We start from the raw sequence: 18,022 nt of genomic DNA on the forward strand, positions 1-18,022 counted from the left end.
ATATGAGTGCTCTTGCAATGGCTAACAAAGGAACTGCAGTGGTTAAAGCAATTGTGGTATCAACCAAAAGATGAGAATTAAACCTACAGGAGAAAGATGTGGAACTCTGCTGCCATTAGGATTTATAGCTTTGGAAATTCTGTGGGACAGTTCTGTTCTTTCCTAATTCTTTTTTTTTATTTGCTAATGAACCAACTTGATGACAGTGGACTTATGGTTCATTTCAATGGTTTGTGCTCAGTCCTGGTGGCCTAGTGTTAAGAAACTGTTATAATAACAAAGGTATGCACTTTGAATCCACCAGCTGCTTCTTGGGAGAAGGATAGACAATCTCCCTCAGTGTGATAAACCTGTGAAAAACCACTGGAGAGTCAGCTACGGGTTAGTACCAGCACAACACATACAGCAACAACAGCAATAAATCTAAAGGCTGTCTGTTTAAATCCATTTAGTATTGCCCAGTAAAAAGCCCTGACAATGAGTTTTTGTAAGATATTAGTTACTTACTAAATGCAGTTGAATCAGAACTCACTCAAAAGTGACTCACCAGCAAGTCTCAGAGACTATAAATCACACATTTCCCATCTTTCTCCCTCAGAGCAGCTGATAGATTCAAAACTCCTGCCTTTGGGTTGGCAGCACAACTCCTCACCCACTAAGCTACCAGGGTTCCCTAAGAGATCAGAGTTCTGTTCTGAAACACATGGGGTAAGCATGAGTCTGAATTGACTGAATAGCACCGGGCTTAGCTTTGATTTTTTTTTTAATTGCATTACTATATAATAGATTATAACCAGTGTCTTACATTTGCTAACTCTACTTTTGCATCTGTTTACCATGCATCAAAGGCAATTCTGATGAGTGTTCAGAAGGAAGTAAAAAGAGGTATAAAGTGTCATCCATGAGAATACTTATGATACCAGCAACCTATGTTTACAAATGTGGACATTGAATGTATGTCTACTTAAGTTTTGAAAGAAAATCCTGAACGTGTGATTGGGAAATGGAGGAAAGGCAGTAATTTTTATTCAGTGACCACATATTGGTACTCTGTTCCAGTGTTTGGAGGAAGGAAAAACTTAAAGTGATGAGCTTGGATATCTGCCTGAGGAGATTTCTAAACAAGAATGTAAAGGGGCCACATGGTTTTTCCTTGCTGTTTAGAGTAAAATGCAAGAAGAAAGAGATTGATTTAAAGATGGACTATGAAAAATTAAACTAAAACTTAAAATATTGGAAAAGTCTTTTGTGCAGATGAAAGAGAATGCACTAGACACATAGCTTCTCAAACTTTAGTTAAAGAGATTAAGCTTAAGCTTGTAGACTGAACAGCTGCCAGAGCAAACTCATCAGTTTATACTGAAAGGGGCAGTTGTTATTGTGTACCAACTCAGAACTGACTCATAGCTTACCCTCCATTGAGTTTTCAGAAGCAACAACCAACCCGTAACTGACCCTCCAGCAGGTTTTCAGAGACAGTTAATCACACAGGAGGAAGTTGCCCATCTTTCTCCCTTGGAGCAACAGTAGATTCAAACCTCAAATCTCTGGGTTGACAGTATAACTATTTCCATTTTAGGAAATAGCATATAATCAGGATCCAGTGAGACTCAAAGAATAAGTCCAAGCTACACTGAGGCATTGCAAAAAATAAAAGGCTTCAGAAGTTGATGGACTACCAATTGAGTTACTTAAACAAACAGATTTTGCCCTAGGTACCCTCATTCATTTATCATAAAAATTTGGAAGATGTCTAGTTGGCCCACTCCTAAGTAATACAGAATTTTTTTCTCAAGAATGATGGTCTTTGTAACTCAGGTGGGAGTATATGGAAAGATAAGTTGGTTTTCTTAAGTTAGTACTGGCTTTATGGATGACATTTTGATAATTACATATCGGAAGGCTTAACAAAAGGATTTAATAAATGGGTACATACTCATGGATAGTACTTAAAAGTTTATGAAATTGTGGTTGTTTTATGTAGGATCTTCGAAATTACCAGTACACCTTGCATAATATAGATCAGCTATTGATTCATATGGAAATGGGCAAAAGCTGCATAAAAATACCTCGGAAGAGATACAACGATGTAAGTATAGTTGGTTTTTTGGGGGTTTTTTTTTTGTTGTTGTTGTTTTAGTTTTGAAAGCATTTGTTAACTATTATATTTCTTTAGACTCTTATTAAATGATATTTTTTGTTAAAAATTATATATAAATACGGGACAGCCCAGAATCGAGGTTGTGGCCATTTTCCCTGCTGTATTGGTACGGTTTGGAGCGCAGCCTGGATTCGAATCTGAAATAAATTCCCTCTTGCCCTTGGGGGGAAAAATTATATATAAATAACATGAATGGGAGAGACTGGAGAGCATTGTACCAAGTAAACTCTGTCTCATAAGGACAAATACTGCTAAGGACCATTATTGCAAAAATAGAAGGATAACTATAAAACATATATTAGGATTCAAGGAGGAAAGGAGTGAGAGCAGAGAGGTGAAGGATGGGTGGGGGGCATATCACAGAGTTGCACTTTGCTGGGTGGAAAAAGGGAGTAAAGGAAATGAGAAAGATTTAGCAGGGATCTAGACAGATGGGGTAATGGTGGGCATTAGTCCAATGGTAGTTAATTTATAAAAACAATGTATGGGAATGATTGTATGAAAAAGAATGTCAGTGAAGAAAAGTGTGAAACACAGAAAACCAACCCTCCAAAATCCACTTTGTACATGAATGACACACATTGTAAATGAATAATTAATTATATGCATACCAATACCAATAAAAAAGATGCTGCCCTGGATGTGCTCACTAAGTTGTGCCAAGAAATCTGGAGGACATCCAACTGGCCAACTGTCTGGAAAAGATAGATATTTGTTCCCATTCCAAAGGAAGGTGACCAAACAAAGTGCAGAAATTATCGAACAATATCATTAATATCACATACAAACAAGATTCTGCTGAAAATTATCCAAAAACTATTGGAGCAATATGTCATTAGAGAACTACGAGATATGCAGGCTGGATTTAGAAGAGGTTGTGATACTAGGGATATTACATTTAATGTTAGATGAATCTTGGTGGAAAGCAGAGAGTACCAGAGGAATGTCTGTTTGTGCTTCATTAACTATGCAAAGGCATTTGACTGTGTGGATCACAACAAGCTATGTCTGACTCTGAGAAGAATGGGAATCCCAGAATATTTGTGCTTATGCAAAACCTATACTTGGACCAAGAAGGAGTCGTCAAAACAGAGCAAACCACTACATGGTTCAAAATCAAGAAAGGGGTTCTTCAGGGATGTATTCTGTCTCCATTCTTTTTCAATCTGTATGCAGACCAGATCATCTGAGATGCTGGGCTGTATGAGGAGGAATGTGGCCTCAGGATTGGTGGAAGAATCATCAACAACCTGCATTATGTAGATGGCACAACTCTGCATGCTGAAACAGGAGGATCTGAAGCACTTGCTGCAGAAGGTCAAGGACTGCATTCTTCATTATGGATTGAAGCTCAACATCAAGAACACAAAGATTCTCACCACTGGGCCGGTTGGCAGCAACAGTATGGATGGTGAAGAGATTGAGATAGCTAACAGTTTGATATAGTTTGCTTGGCTACACAGTCAACAACCTTGGTACCGGCAGCCAGGAAATCAAGAGACAAATTGCGTTGAAAAAATCAGCTGTCAGGAACCTTTCAAGAGTACTGAAGAGCAATGACATCAGGCTGGAGACTAAGGTGCACCTGATCTGGGTTATAGTCTTTGCAATTATGTGCCATGCATTGGAGAGTTGGACAGTGACTAGGGATGATAGAAAGAGATTTGATGCCTTTGAGCTGTGGTGCTGGAGAAGAGTGTTGAATATACCTTGAACTGTTAAGAGAACAAACAGATTTGTCCCGGAGAGGGTGAAGCTGGACTGCTCCTTGGACTCAAGGATTCTGAAGCTTTGTCTGACATACATTGTGCATGTTTCAAGGAGGGACTGGTCCTTGGAGAGGGACATCATGTTTGGGAGGGTGGAGGGATGGTGCAGGAGAGGAAGACCCTCGATGAGATGCATCGATTCTGTGATTGGGATGTTGGGAGTGAGTGTTGGAGACGGTGAGATTGGCACAGGATAGAGCAGGGTTTAGGGCTCTTATACATAGGGTCGCTATGAGTCGCAAGCGATTTGACGGCACATAACAACCACCACCACCAATAAAAATAAAAAAAAATGAGCAAAAAATTTATATGTAGCCAGTAAAAGCCTAATATGTTAATAGTATTTCTAAATTAATGTTCTTTCCAGGTAATGAAAGTAATAAATTCTTCCAATGAACATGTCATTAGCATTGGAGCTAGTTTTAGTACAGAAGCAGATTCTCATCTAGTCTGTGTACAGAGTGATGGAGTTTATCAAACACAGGCCAACAGTGCAACAGGCCATCCTAGGAAAGGTAAGACATGATTCCTAATGCTACTTCATAAATCCAGATGAATTAATAGTCATTCCTTCCAAAAGGAGAGAGATAAAGTATTTGTATAGGATTTTGTTGCTGAATTGATGAAATAACAATATACTTTGAAAGTTCTGCTATACAGAACAAAATTTCTTCTATTTTTGTTAGCACTGCCCTTGTGTATACCATGTTGGACTATTTAATTTTGGCATGTTTGAATCTACTAAGTATTCTTAGAAAGAAAGATAGGCAGTCCCTTCCTATAAAAGATTTACAACCTCAGAAACCTGAGGGAGGGTCATGGTGAGTTGGGCTTGATGGCACTTGGTTTTGTTTGGTTCCTCTTTGTGCTCTTTTAGTCTTAGAAGACTCTTCATTTTGATATTCAGGCCTAGTAAATCATAAGGTGTTAGCAATTTCATAAATAATCTTTTAGAGGTGTTTTTACTTACTTGTCTATTTAGTCAGGTACTTAATTGTGTATGACTTTCATCATAGCTAAACCAAAATAAGTAAATAAATATATAATTTTTCTATTCTTTACTCATTTTTTCTTTAACACATCAGAAGATAGTAGAAATTATTCTCTCTCTATATAAACTTTAGGAAGGAACCTTAGAAGTTTAATCATGGAGCACTCAGCTGTTAACGGAAAGCTCAGCAGTTTTAATGTGCCAGTGACTTCACACATCAGGAGAAAAGACCTGACTGTCTGGTCCCATAAAGAATACAGCCTAGAAACTGGGGGGCGAGGGGTAAAGAAAAAAGTGCAACAATGAATGAATGAAAATCCGAAATCTCTGTAAATGTCCATTAAAATTAATAAAATGAAGTTTAAACAAACAAACAAGCAAGAATACAGCCTAGAAACCCTGTTGGATGCTTCTCCTCTTTTCCTTTAGGGTTGCTAGGCCCAGATCAACGCAGTAGTGCACAACAGCAGCAATATGTAAAGCGCTTGATCATGCTACATCATTTCTCATTTTATGCATATATCATTTAACTGTTCCTTATTGAGAGAGTTGTTGCCAATCCTTGGGTATTTATGAAAATGTTGCAGTGACTAACCTTATACCATCACTTTGTGCATACATTTGAATTTTCTGTAGGGTAAATTCCTAGAGGTGAAATTTTTACAACACAGGATAATGTGTTACTTATAATTTTACTAGATAGCGACAAACTGAACTTCATGGAGATTATTCTGATTACCATTCTTACTGATAGCAGATGCTTTATTTCTCATACCCTAAGGGACAATGTTCTAATGTTCTAAATAATACAATTATTAGCTCACCAAAAACCTGTCATGTCATCTGATCATCAAAAAGCTGTCAGATTGAGTCCCACTCTTAGTGACCTTCAGTTGAGTTTTTGAGGCTGTAAGCCATTATAGGAGGAGACTACCCATATTTCTTCCCCAGAGCAGCTGGTGGATTCTTACTACCCACCCTTTGGCTAACAGCTCAATATTATGTACACTATGCCACCAGGATTCATAATAATTAGACCCAAATATTAAATTAAACAACTCTGGTGACATTGTGAACTGCTAATCAAAAAGTCAGCAGTTTGAATCCACTTGATTCATGAGATAGGTGGGCAGTCTCCTCCCATAAAGGTTTATAATGTTGGAAATGCAAAGGAGGGTCACCATGAGTCAGGATTGTTTTAGTTTTGTTCTAGGTTTTTATGCAGTCTTATTTTAATTTCCTTTGAGTTTGGATTTACTTTTTTATGAAAGTCATATGAGCATGATGTTAGTTAAGTACTTAAAGTGAGTTATGCTGTGTAGTATGCATTTACCAAATAAAAAACAAAGTAGTAGATTAAAATAGAAATACTTTTTTTTATCAGTGACAGGTGCGAATTTTGTAGTATTCAATGGAGCTCTCAAGTCGTCTTCAGGATTCCTTGCTAAGTCCAGCATAGTTGAAGGTAGGAGTTTCATGTTTAAGACTGTTTTAATGTAGACTTGTTTGTTAATTATTTAAAATGTATTTGTTACTTAAAAGGAGTATATTTCCGTTATAACACAGTGTATTTGTACATATACACACACTTGCATAATCACACATACATACATATATGTATATATGTACACCTGTGTGTGTGTGTGTGTGTGTGTGTGTGTGTGTTTATATGTATATATGTCATGGTGGTGGTGTAACATGCCGTCAAGTCACCCACCTGAGACTCATAGCGACCCTATGTACCAAATCCTGCTCTATCTTGTGCCAATCTCACTGTCTCCGACACACCTACCCCCATTACCCAAGTCACTGAACCAGTCCATCTCAGAGAGGGTCTTCCTCTCCTGTACTGTCCCTCCACCCTCCCAAGAAGAAGAATTAATGCCTTTGAGCTATGGTGTTGGAAAAGAGTACTGAATACACCATGGATGGCTAAGAGAACAAATAGGTTCGTCCAGGAGAAGGTGAAACCAGGCTGCTCCTTGGAGGCAAGGATTCTGAAGCTTCATCTGACTTACTTTGGACATGCTGCAAGGAGCGACCAGTTTCTGAAGGCACAGTTTTACTCTTTCTTAGGCTAGGTCCTTATAAAGCCCAGAATTTTTACCAGACATAGTACCTTGGCTTGCAGAAAAGTGAAGAATACTTGACCCATTTTACTGAAGATAAAAGCTGTAGTCTTCAATATGGGTTACATCTAACATCAGGTAAATAAAAATCCTTACAGCTGGGCTGTAGGCTGCTCTATCAAGATAGATGGAGAAAAGATTAATGTCAGTGATTTAATTTTACTTAGATCTATAATCAGTATCCATAGTAGCAGCAGTCAAGAAATCAAATGGTTTATTATTGCATTGGGTAAGATCTGCTCTCAGGGTCCTGTATAAATGCTAAAGAGCAAGGATTCCATCATTTCAAAGACTAAGGTGCAGCTGACCAAACCATGATATTTTCAGTTGTTTCAAGTGTATGTGAAAGTTTGACAGTGACTAAGGCAGAGCAAAGAAGAATTGATGCATTTGAATGGTGGAATTGGTGAAGAGTATTGAATATACCATGGACTGACAGAAGGGGGGAAAATAATCTATCTTGGAATTACAACACAGGATGTTCCTTGGATGCAGGAATGGTTAAATGTCAGTCCTTGGAATGGAAAGACATCATTCTTGGAAAAGTAGTGGGTCAGTGAAAGAGAAGAACATTCTCCTCAAAATGAAATGACTCCAACAGTAGTCTTGAACACAGAAGAGATTGTGAGGATATTGCAAAATAGGGCCAGGTTTAGTTTTATTGTACATAGAAGAAGGATGGCATCCACTTCCTAAACAACATGCCTCTGGAAACTATCAATTTTGATAAATGACGATAGTTGTAGAAAGGCTTCAGGCCTTTTGTTCATGGGTTGCTATGAGTTGTGTTCGCCTTGACGGCAGTCAACAACAAGTGTCTCTGTGAGTTGTTGTCAAATCAACTTGCCATTGCCCATCAGCAATTAATGTAATAAGACTCAATTTCCAAACTGTTGTGCCTGCAGATTTTTCAGTCTTCATTGTGCCTTTCTTAAGGAAAATGTTGTTAAGGTGCTAAAAAGATATCTCCACTTTGGCTGGACTAGAACACCATCATCTCTTATATATTGTTTTATTTTTAGTAACTCTTTTCTGCTCACATCCTTGTAATAGTTGTTCTATATGAAGCTTAATCTAGTGCCATCCATTGTACCCTGGGTCTAGTCCAGAGACTGAAAAGGGATTCCCTAATCCATAATCTGTGATTCCCTTTTTAAGAAGTTTCTTCCCCTTCAGTGATTTGACCTCAGCTTGTCAAGTATTTCTGCTTCCCCAAATTCTCATTTCTATATTTAAGCTCAGTAAGGATATTGTGAGTATTGTGGATCACAGTGAGGAAATGACCACCAGGCCGACAACCCAGGAAATTGTGTACTTGTCTTGAGCTTCTCCTTAGGACTCAAAGTGTTACTCAGCCTATTTATCTAGTACTTGAAAACTATTGTGTCATGTATTTTGTTAAGTTTTATGGTTGGTTGTCACAAAAGAGCTAGTTTGGTAAGAGTTACTTCATCACAACCAGAAGTAGAAACTCATACCCTTATTTGTGTAACCTTAAAAAAACTGTTAGCATTTTGAAATACAGATTGATTGATTGTTTCCCAGTCCAAAACAGTAATTACCATGACTTACCAGATGACTTAAAACATACCTTTCACAGAATATATTTTGATTGTAGATTATTTGGCTTCATTGTGCATATTTGTAGTCAAGGAAATATAAAACATTACTTTGATTTCTAGATGGCCTTATGGTACAAATAACTCCAGAAACCATGGATGGCTTGCGGCTAGCTCTACGAGAACAAAAAGACTTTAAAATTACATGTGGCAAAGTGGATGCAGTAGACCTGAGAGAATATGTGGATATCTGCTGGGTAGATTCTGAAGAGAAAGGAAACAAAGGGTAATAATTTATGATGTTGATATTATTATTGTTGTTGTTATTATAAAAGTGTAATAGATTTGATTGGAAGGAGGAATAAAAACTTTGTTAATAAAATGAAGTATTTTATAAAAGAGCATCAACTGAAATGGTTATGTACCAATTAGAAAAATGTAGTCCAGTCTGTTCTGGTCATAAATGTCCCTAAGTATTCTTTTGTATTCTTTTGGTCAGGGTTCTGTAAATTACTAAGGGGTAATCAAGTTGAGAGATGTGAAGAGAATGCACCCAGTATAGGGCAGCCATATCTGGCCTCTACGAACTCCACAAGGGGGAAGAGTTCCCATCAACAGTGTCCACAGCACAGAACCAATTCCCATGAGGTCAGACATGCTCCTTCACATTCCTTGCATCTACATAGACCAATTCTAGCAGTACTTTTCTGATAGGGTACTATCTAAGGTATTTTAAATCTCAAGTCTGGATTGGACATATCAGAAAGTAGATACGATTTGTTGATGAACAAAAAAGATAACTACGCAATCAAGAAATCTTGGTAAATGGTGTGAACTACAGTTCAAATTATTTTGTATATATCTAAGGTACCTTCATGTTGTTTTAAAGTTATAGTTTATAGTTTTACTTTTCATTACATTTGTTTCAATAATAGCTCATTCTATAAAAAGCACTGTAACACTAACAGTTCTGTTTTGTAATTTATTTTATGTAATACAGTTCTGTAATTTTATTTTACTGCATTTTCTTTTGTAGTGTTGTCAGTTCAGTGGATGGAATATCATTACAAGGATATCCAAGTGAAAAAATAAAACTGGAAACAGATTTTGAAACTGATGAGAAGATTGTAAAGTGTACTGAGGTAATTAAGAGAAAATATTCCCCATTTGCATGCTAATGGGTTTATTTCTTTTAAAAATGTAATTTCACATTACTAAATATCTGGCTATATAAATGTGGTGTATTATCCTTTTACAATGACGCAGTGAGACACATGCATATCCACACCACATACTAACTTTTATGCTCCAAAATTGAATTTTCATTGGATTATTTTAGCTTGTTCTTGGGGATACTGCCAGTAAACTAACAGCTCAGTTTTTACATCGCTGGCATCTTTGTTTATACAATATGTTCTTTGAGTATATTATTTAATTTTGTTTTTATTTTCCAATAAAAGTAAAAACATGTGAAAATGCTTTTATATGTAAATACCTATTATTAATTAATGTCAGTAAAATATTTTGTCGTTTTAGAAGTTTTTTAATACATGCCCTTATTGGGTTGTGATTGTGTAGAGTAAGCATTTTTTCCCCCCTAAACTGAATTAATAAGACTTCCTTTGTTACTAATTAACTTTAGCCAAAGATAGAAAAGTGATTCCCATATTCTGTAACTTTTGGTTTTAAGTTTTACTTTGAGCAGTAGATACAGAATATTTGTTTTGTCTTGCCTTTTAATTGTGATTTAGGTGAAGGTGTGCAGAACAAATCTATTTTCGATTCATCATATCATATGCATTTTGTATTGTCACATTGTTTGCCGTACCCACTCATTCCCATTCTTTATTTCCGGTTTTCATTCCTCCTTTCCTTCTGTTTCTTCCTGGATTTTGCCCTTGGCCTTTGCATAAAGGCTGCCTCTTTAATCTACAATGATTGATTTTTCTGAGAGACATCTAGCTCCCTAATATTACTGCTTACCTTGTAAACCTATTTGTATATTTTATCTGAATATTGAACCCTGGAAACAAGTTTCGTTTTACAATTGAAGAATGACTAAAGGCTATAATATCATGAATAACACCAGTCTCTCGGATCTGTAAGTCTAGTCTTATTATTATTTTGAATTTTGTTCTAGATTTGTTTCCCCTCTCTATTCAGGACATTCTGGTGTAACTCCTTTCAGGGTGACCAGCAGTGGTAGATGGGAACTGTCTAGTTCTGATCTCAAGATTGTAGGATCTGAGAGTCTCATGACCTCTTAGCCCCTTGCTTTCATGTAGTACTGATTTTCTTCATTCTTCTTTGCTCTCAAGGAGAAACCAATAGTTATACCTTAGATGACTGTTCATAAAATTTTAAGAGCCTAATTGCTACTCACTGAAGTGGATTGAGCATTTTATTTATGTACTAGGTTGTGCCAGTTAACCTTTATGTCCACTGTCCACTGAGACTGTGCCCTGAATCCCCAGTACACAAGGGTCTTTGCTTTAATGTGTTTGGTTATGAATGCATTTTCATAACTTTGCCTCCTATATGCTCTGCTATATTTGTGAAAATTTTTACATTATGTGTAAATTCACATATCAACATATCCATTATTAAACTTGTATATTTTTCAGTGTCATCTCATTTGCCTTCCCATACAAGTTTAGCTTTCCAGTCTATTTATGTATCCATTCAGAGATGATGATGGTGATAGTGATCATGATTATGATGATTACATAATAAGAGGCTGGGGACTTATGTAAAGTGGCTGTGACCTATAAGATAGGCTTTATGGATCAGCAGTCCATTGGTGGGTGAGATCTCTTATTTAAAGCATCTTCAACCTGGAGGTCAGGCCATTTTCATCAACAGCCCTTTGGGCCTTCAGGCCTGTGGCCCTTGGGCTTTTTGTGAAGCACCAGCATCAAAGTTTCAGCAGAGACTTCTATGTGATTGTAATATCCACATCTGGGACATTACCCCAGCATGCCAGACACAAGTCTCAGCCTGAACCTCCCAGGAGCACACCCTGCCACATCTGTGCAGCCTTCAGCGGATCTAGTAATATGATGTTTGTATGCCTGATATTCTGTTAGATGTATGACACTAATTTGTTAACTTGTTGTATTTGGAGAATTTATTGTTCTAATTAGTAAAGTACCTGTCTGTCAGTTTGCTGAATTGAGCTAACTTGTGGATTGCTGTGTTGCGGAAAGCTATGCCACTGATGTGTGAAAGGGTCAGCCATGGAAGTCTGGATTTAGTAGAGCTCACAGATTAAGACAGGAAGAAGGATTGGCCATCTTCTTCTTATTGTTGTTGTTGTTGTTATGTGCCGTCGAGTTGCTTGCGACTCACAGTGACCCTATGAACAACAGCCTTAAACCCTGCTCTATGCTGTGCCAGTTGTACTGCCTCTGACACACCCATCCCAATTACCCCAGTCATTGAATCAACCTACCTCATAGAGGGTCTTCCCCTTCTGCGCTTTCCCTCCACCCTCCCAAGCATTATGTCCCTCTCCAAGGACCGGTCTGTCCAAAGTATGTTAGACCAAAGTATGTTAGATGGAGCCTCAGAATCCTTGCTTCCAAGGAGCTACCTGGTTTAACCCTCTCCAGGATGAATCTGTTTTCCTAGCAGTCCATGGCACCCTCAGTACTCTTCTCCAGCACCACAGCTCAAAGGCATCAATTCTCCTTCTATTCTCCCTAGTCGCTGTCTAACTCTCTGACGCATAACAAGTGATTGCAAAGACCCTGGCCTGTATCAGACACATCTTAGTCTCCAGAGTGACACCATTGCTCTCCAGTACTCTGGAGAGGTCCCTAACAGCAAACTTTCCCATGGCAATATGTCATTTAATTTCCTGGCTACTGGTACCAAGAGTGTTGACTGTGTAGCCAAGCAGACTAAAGTTTTTAACAATTTCAGTCTCTTCACCATCCATCCTGATGCTGTCAATTGGTCCAGCGGTGAGAATCTTTGTCTTGATATTGAGCCTCAATCCATATTGAAGGCTGCAGACCTTGACCCTCTACAGCAAGCACTTCAAGTCCTCCTCAGTTTCAGCAAACAGGGTTGTATCATCTGCATAACGCAGATTGTTGATAGATTTTCCACCAACCCTGACACCACACTTCTCCTCATAGAGCCCAGCGTCTTGGATAATCTGCTCTGCATACAGGTTGAAAAGGTATGGAGATAGGACACATCCCTGTCATACACTTTTCCCAAAGGCATTTGACTGTGTGGACCATAACAAACTGTGGCTGACTCTGAGAAGAATGGGAATCACAGAACATTTGATCATGCTAATGAGAAACCTATACTTGGACCAGGAGGCAGTCACCAGAACAGAGCAAGGAAACCCTGCATGGTTCAAAATTGGGAAGGGTGTACGACAGGCATGTGTCCACTTCTTATTAACATCCTTTAATAATTAGAACATGTAACATAATATGTATGAATGTTGGAAAAAACTAGAAGTCGTGAAAATGAAATGGAATGCATGAACCTCGACATTCTAGGCATTATTAATGAGTAATGACTAGCTTTACCACTTTAATTAATGAGTGTTGTATTAAGTGTATTAGTAATGACTAGCTTTACCACTTTAATTATATGAGTGTTATATTAAGTGCCATCGAGTTGTAGGCAACTCAAAGTGATCCTATGAACCTAAATACTTGTATAACTTTCATCCTTTCTCCAGGTTCATAGGGTTTCTGGAGGCAAGCTATTTTGGAAGTGGATGCCACTCCTTCTTCCAAGCTTGTTTTAATCAAGAAGCTCCACCAAACACTGTTCATCATTGGTAACCGTTTTCACATTTGACACATCAGTGACAGTGTTCAGATTCAGAGCAACCATGAGTTACCTCTGTACAGCAAGTAGACAGACCAAGGCTGTATGACCTAGAAGAATGTTGGATGAAAAACAATTAAAAACAGACCTGAGGGCTGCGGATTAAAGTCACTCACCTTTAGCTTGGTAGCATCACTTTCTGTCCCCTAGGCCGACTGATCTCTCTCTATGCTGTTGTTGTTGTTGTTGTTGTTAAGTGCTGTTGACTCATAGGCGACTTATAGCAACCCTGTGAACGAAGACCTGAATGCTTGTATACCTTTTATCCTTTCTCCAGGTTCATTGGGTTTCCAGAGGAAAGCTATTTTGGAAGTGGATGCCACTCCTGCTTCCAAGCTTTTTTCAATCGGGGAGTTCCACCAAATACTGGCCACCATGGGTAACCATTATCACATTTGACACATCAGTGTCAAAGTGTTCAGCTTCACAGCAACCACAAGTTACCTCTGTACATACAGCACGTGGAAAGACCAGGACTATATGACCTAGAAGAATGTTGGACCAAAAACAATTAAAAACAGGGCTGAAGGCCGCAGACAAAGTGTATATACTGAAAATGAAAAACAGAAGGATGATGTTGCATTCATAGTTAAAAAGACCTTACCCAAAAAGGAAGACCTGTCAATATGACGATTCAAATATACACTCCTACCAAAAAAGCCAAAGAGGAAGAAGTTGAAAACTTTTACCAAATCTTTCAGTCCAAAACTGATCAAACATGTAGTCGAGGTATATTAATGATATTGTTGACTGGAATATAAAAGTTGCAAACAATGAAGAAGGAATGGTAGTCTGGAAGTATGAACTTGGCAATAGAAGTGAGGCTGAAAGTAGAATGATTGACTTTTGTATTTCAGTTGTTTATTTCCTTTAAAGGTATTTAAAAAATACCTTTTTTAAAAGCACAAGTGATGACTTTATACAGGGACCTCACCTGATGGACTGCATAGGAATTGTATTGACTATGTCTGTGGAAGGAATCATTGGAGAAACTCAGTATCAGCTGGCCAGGGATACAATGTGGAACAGACTGTAAAATTGCTCAAATGCAAGTTCAAATTGAGGCTGAAGAAAATTAAAAGAAGACCGTGAAAACAACTCAATGGCACACAACAACAACATAGGGAGTATGTTGAACAATCCAGGATGTGTCGAAAGAAGATGGAGAGAAAACACAGAATCATTGTACCAAAAAGAATTGACTGACATTGAAAAATTTTAAGAAGTGCCATATGAACAACAGTCAGTGGTAATAAAGGGAAAGTTGAAGCTGCACTGAAGGCGTTGGCAAAAAATAAGGTCTCAGGAATCGATGGAATACCAGTTGATGTGTTTCAACTAATTGATACAGTTCTGAATGTGCTCACCCATCTTTCTAGGAAATTTGGAGGACAGCTGTCTGTCTGGCTGACTGGAGGAGATCCGTATTTGTTTTCATTCCCAGGAAAGGTGATCCAACAGAAAGTGGAAATTACCAAACAATGTCATTTATATTACATGTAAGCAAAATATTCCTGAAGGTCACCTAAAAGTGGCTATAACAAGTACATGAGGAACTGCCAGAAGTTAAAAAAGGATTCAAAAGAGGCTGTGGCACTAGAGATATCATTGCTGATGTCAGATGAATCTTGTCTGAAAGTGAAGAATACCAGAAGAATGTCTGCTTATACTTTTTTTAACTATGCAAAAGCATTTGACTGTGTGAATCATAACAGATTATGCCTACCTATCAGAAGAAGTCCCATTCTTTCCATTCTCAGAACACTTAACTGTGCTTATGTGAAATAGCATAGCTAAACCAAGAGGCTGTGGTAAGAATGGAGCACCACATATTTTCAAGTTAAGCACTACATGGTTTAAAATTAGGAAAGATGTGTGTCATGATTGTGTCCTCCCTCCATACCCATTCAGTCTGTATGCTGAGCAAATTATTTGAGAAGCTGGATTCTGTGAAGAGGGGTATGGCTTCAGGATTAGAGGGAAATTCCTCAATAATCTGCATTATGGAGATGACATAACCTTGTTTTCTGAAAGTGAGGAGGACTTGAAGTACTTACTGCAAGAGATCAAAGACGACCTTCAACCACATGAATTGACACAGTGCCTGCAACAGTGGACTTGAGGGTTTCTGAGATTGTGAGGATGGCACAGAATAGGACAAGGTTGAGATCTCTTGTTTGTAGGGTCACTGCCAATTGTACTTCACTAGATGGCACCTACCAACAGAAACAACATTATAAATGGTCTTCTTTCTTCATTTTATTTTCAGAGTTCTCTTTGTTACTGTAGGAGAATCCCACTGATATTTGAGTGTCAGTCTTGTACCCTTCTACTTTGCTGAAGCTTTCAATTAATACCAGTAATTTTTTTTAAGTCTCTGCGATGTTTTATATGTAGGAATATCTCCTCTTCAGATAGAAAAGGTTTTACTACTTCTTTGTTGACTTGAATTCTTTTTGTATCTCTTTCTTGCCTTATTGCTCTGGGTAGGCCATTGGCTACAATATTGAATAGAAGTCTAATATAAGGCATCTTTGGTTTTCATATGTAAAGACAATGCTTTCAGTACCTTTTTATTGAGGCTAGCATGTAGGTCATTGCCTTTTGTGTATATATGCTCTTAATTATATTATGAAATTTCCCTTGTATTTGTCTTTTTTTGAGCATTAGCATCAGAAATTTAGTTGTTATTAAACTCCATGATAAACACATGGGAACCCTGCCCTGTCCTGAACCATCTCACAATCTGCATGCACTATGCTCAAGCCTTTAGTTTCAGTTACTGTGTAAGTCCATCTTGTGGAGAATTGTCTTCTCTTTTGGTGACTCTTTACTTTTGCTCACATGATGTCTCTAAGGACTGACACCTCCTGACAACATACTCAAAGTATGTGAGAACGAGTATCACCATCCCTTCTTCCAAGGTTGCACTTATTCTAAGACATTTATTTGTGTGGGGTTTTTTAGCAATACATGATATTTAATATTAATATTCTTTGCCACCACCATACGTAAAAGTGTCAATTCCTTCTTGGTCTTCTTTTTTCATTGTTCAACTCTCACATGTGTATGAAGCAATAGCAAATAAACTTCACTTGGGTTAGTTGCACTTTAGTCTTTAAACCAGCATTCTTCTCTTTGGCACTCTAAAGTGGTCCTTGGTAGCAGATTTTCCCAGTACGACCCATGTTTACAATTCTTGACTGCTCTTACCACAGATGTTGATTATATATCCAAGTAAAATGAGATCATTGTCAGCTTCAGTCTTTTCTCCATTGTCATGATGTTTCCTGTCGGTCTAGTGGTAAGGATTTTTGTTTTCTTGATATTGAGATGTACTCCATATTGAAGGCTATACTCTTTGATCTTCAGTAAGTGCTTCAAGTGCTTTTTGCAAGAAAGGTTGTGTCATCTGCCTAACATAAGTTGTCGCTGAGTCTTCCTCCAATTCTGACTCTACATTCTTCTTTATATAGTACAGCTTCTTAAATTACTACATGGATTAAAATCAGGAAAGTTGTATGCTAGGATTATGTTCTTATGCTATCTATACCTTGTATCAGCAGTGGTGTGGAATTTTGACAGATGCCTTTTGTTCATCAATTGAAATGATCTTGTGGCTCTTTTTCTTCGTTTTATTGATGTAGTGGATTACACTGATCTTTTTTCTAATATTAAACCATCTTGCATACCTAATATGAATCCCACTTGATCATGATGTATTATTTTTTTATATGATGTTGAATTCTGTTGAATAGGATTTTATTGAAAATTTTTGCATTTATTTCCATGAGATATCTTCTGACTTTTTTTTTCTTTTTTTTAGTAGTGTCCTCTTGCATGGTTTTGGTAAAAGGATTGTTTGCTATTGAGACTTTTTTTTTGTTTTGTTTTGTCTGCTTATTTTTTAAAGCAATTTCTTATTTTGTTGAAAATCTATTTAGATTTTCTACCTCCACTTGTTTTAGTATAGGTTATTGTTGTTATGTGCTGTCATGTCTCCTGCAACTCATAACAACCCTGTGTACAACAGATCTGAAGCCTGCCCTGTCCAAAGCCAGTCTCACTGACTCTGATAAAACTACCAATCCATCTCATCTGGAGGGTCTTCCTCTCCTGCACTGTCCCTCTACCCTTCCAAGCATGATGTCCTTCTCCAAGGACCAGTCCCTCCTGGCCATGTGCCCAAAGTATATGAGACAGCTTCAAAGTCCTAGCCTCCAAGGGGAAACTTGTTTTCACCCTCTCCAAGAGAGACCTGTTCATCCTCCTGGCAGTCTATGGTATATTCAGGACTGTTCTCCAGCACCACAACTCAAAGACATCGATTCTTTTTCTGTCATCGTTAGTCATTGTCCAGCTCTCTGATGCATAGGAAATAATTGCAAAGACCATGGCCTGAATCAGGCGCATCTTGGTCTCTAGACTGACATCGCTATTTCTTTTTTTTTTTTAATTCTGAATTTTTTTTTAATTTAGGTTGTTTATTTTTCATTTCAGTGAACATCTACAGAGATTTTGGGATTCCATTCATTCATTGTTGCACCCTTCTCCCT

General features: G+C 37.8%; 1 protein-coding gene across 1 annotated transcript in view; it reads left to right on the forward strand.

The window, feature by feature from the left end:
• ZFYVE16 (zinc finger, FYVE domain containing 16) overlaps window positions 1-18,022 on the forward strand; it is a 55,941-nt gene that overhangs the window by 32,720 nt on the left and 5,199 nt on the right. The window contains exons 11-15 of the mRNA XM_006889854.1: window positions 1,985-2,089; window positions 4,298-4,445; window positions 6,306-6,386; window positions 8,733-8,895; window positions 9,646-9,751. Of these exons, the coding sequence (XP_006889916.1) occupies window positions 1,985-2,089; window positions 4,298-4,445; window positions 6,306-6,386; window positions 8,733-8,895; window positions 9,646-9,751 (603 nt within the window). The remainder of the gene's footprint in view (window positions 1-1,984; window positions 2,090-4,297; window positions 4,446-6,305; window positions 6,387-8,732; window positions 8,896-9,645; window positions 9,752-18,022) is intronic.

This window comes from Elephantulus edwardii, unplaced genomic scaffold (genome assembly GCF_000299155.1).
Source record: "Elephantulus edwardii isolate Elephantulus edwardi_28Jun2011 unplaced genomic scaffold, EleEdw1.0 scaffold00082, whole genome shotgun sequence".
In the NCBI taxonomy this organism is placed as follows: Eukaryota; Metazoa; Chordata; class Mammalia; order Macroscelidea; family Macroscelididae; genus Elephantulus; species Elephantulus edwardii.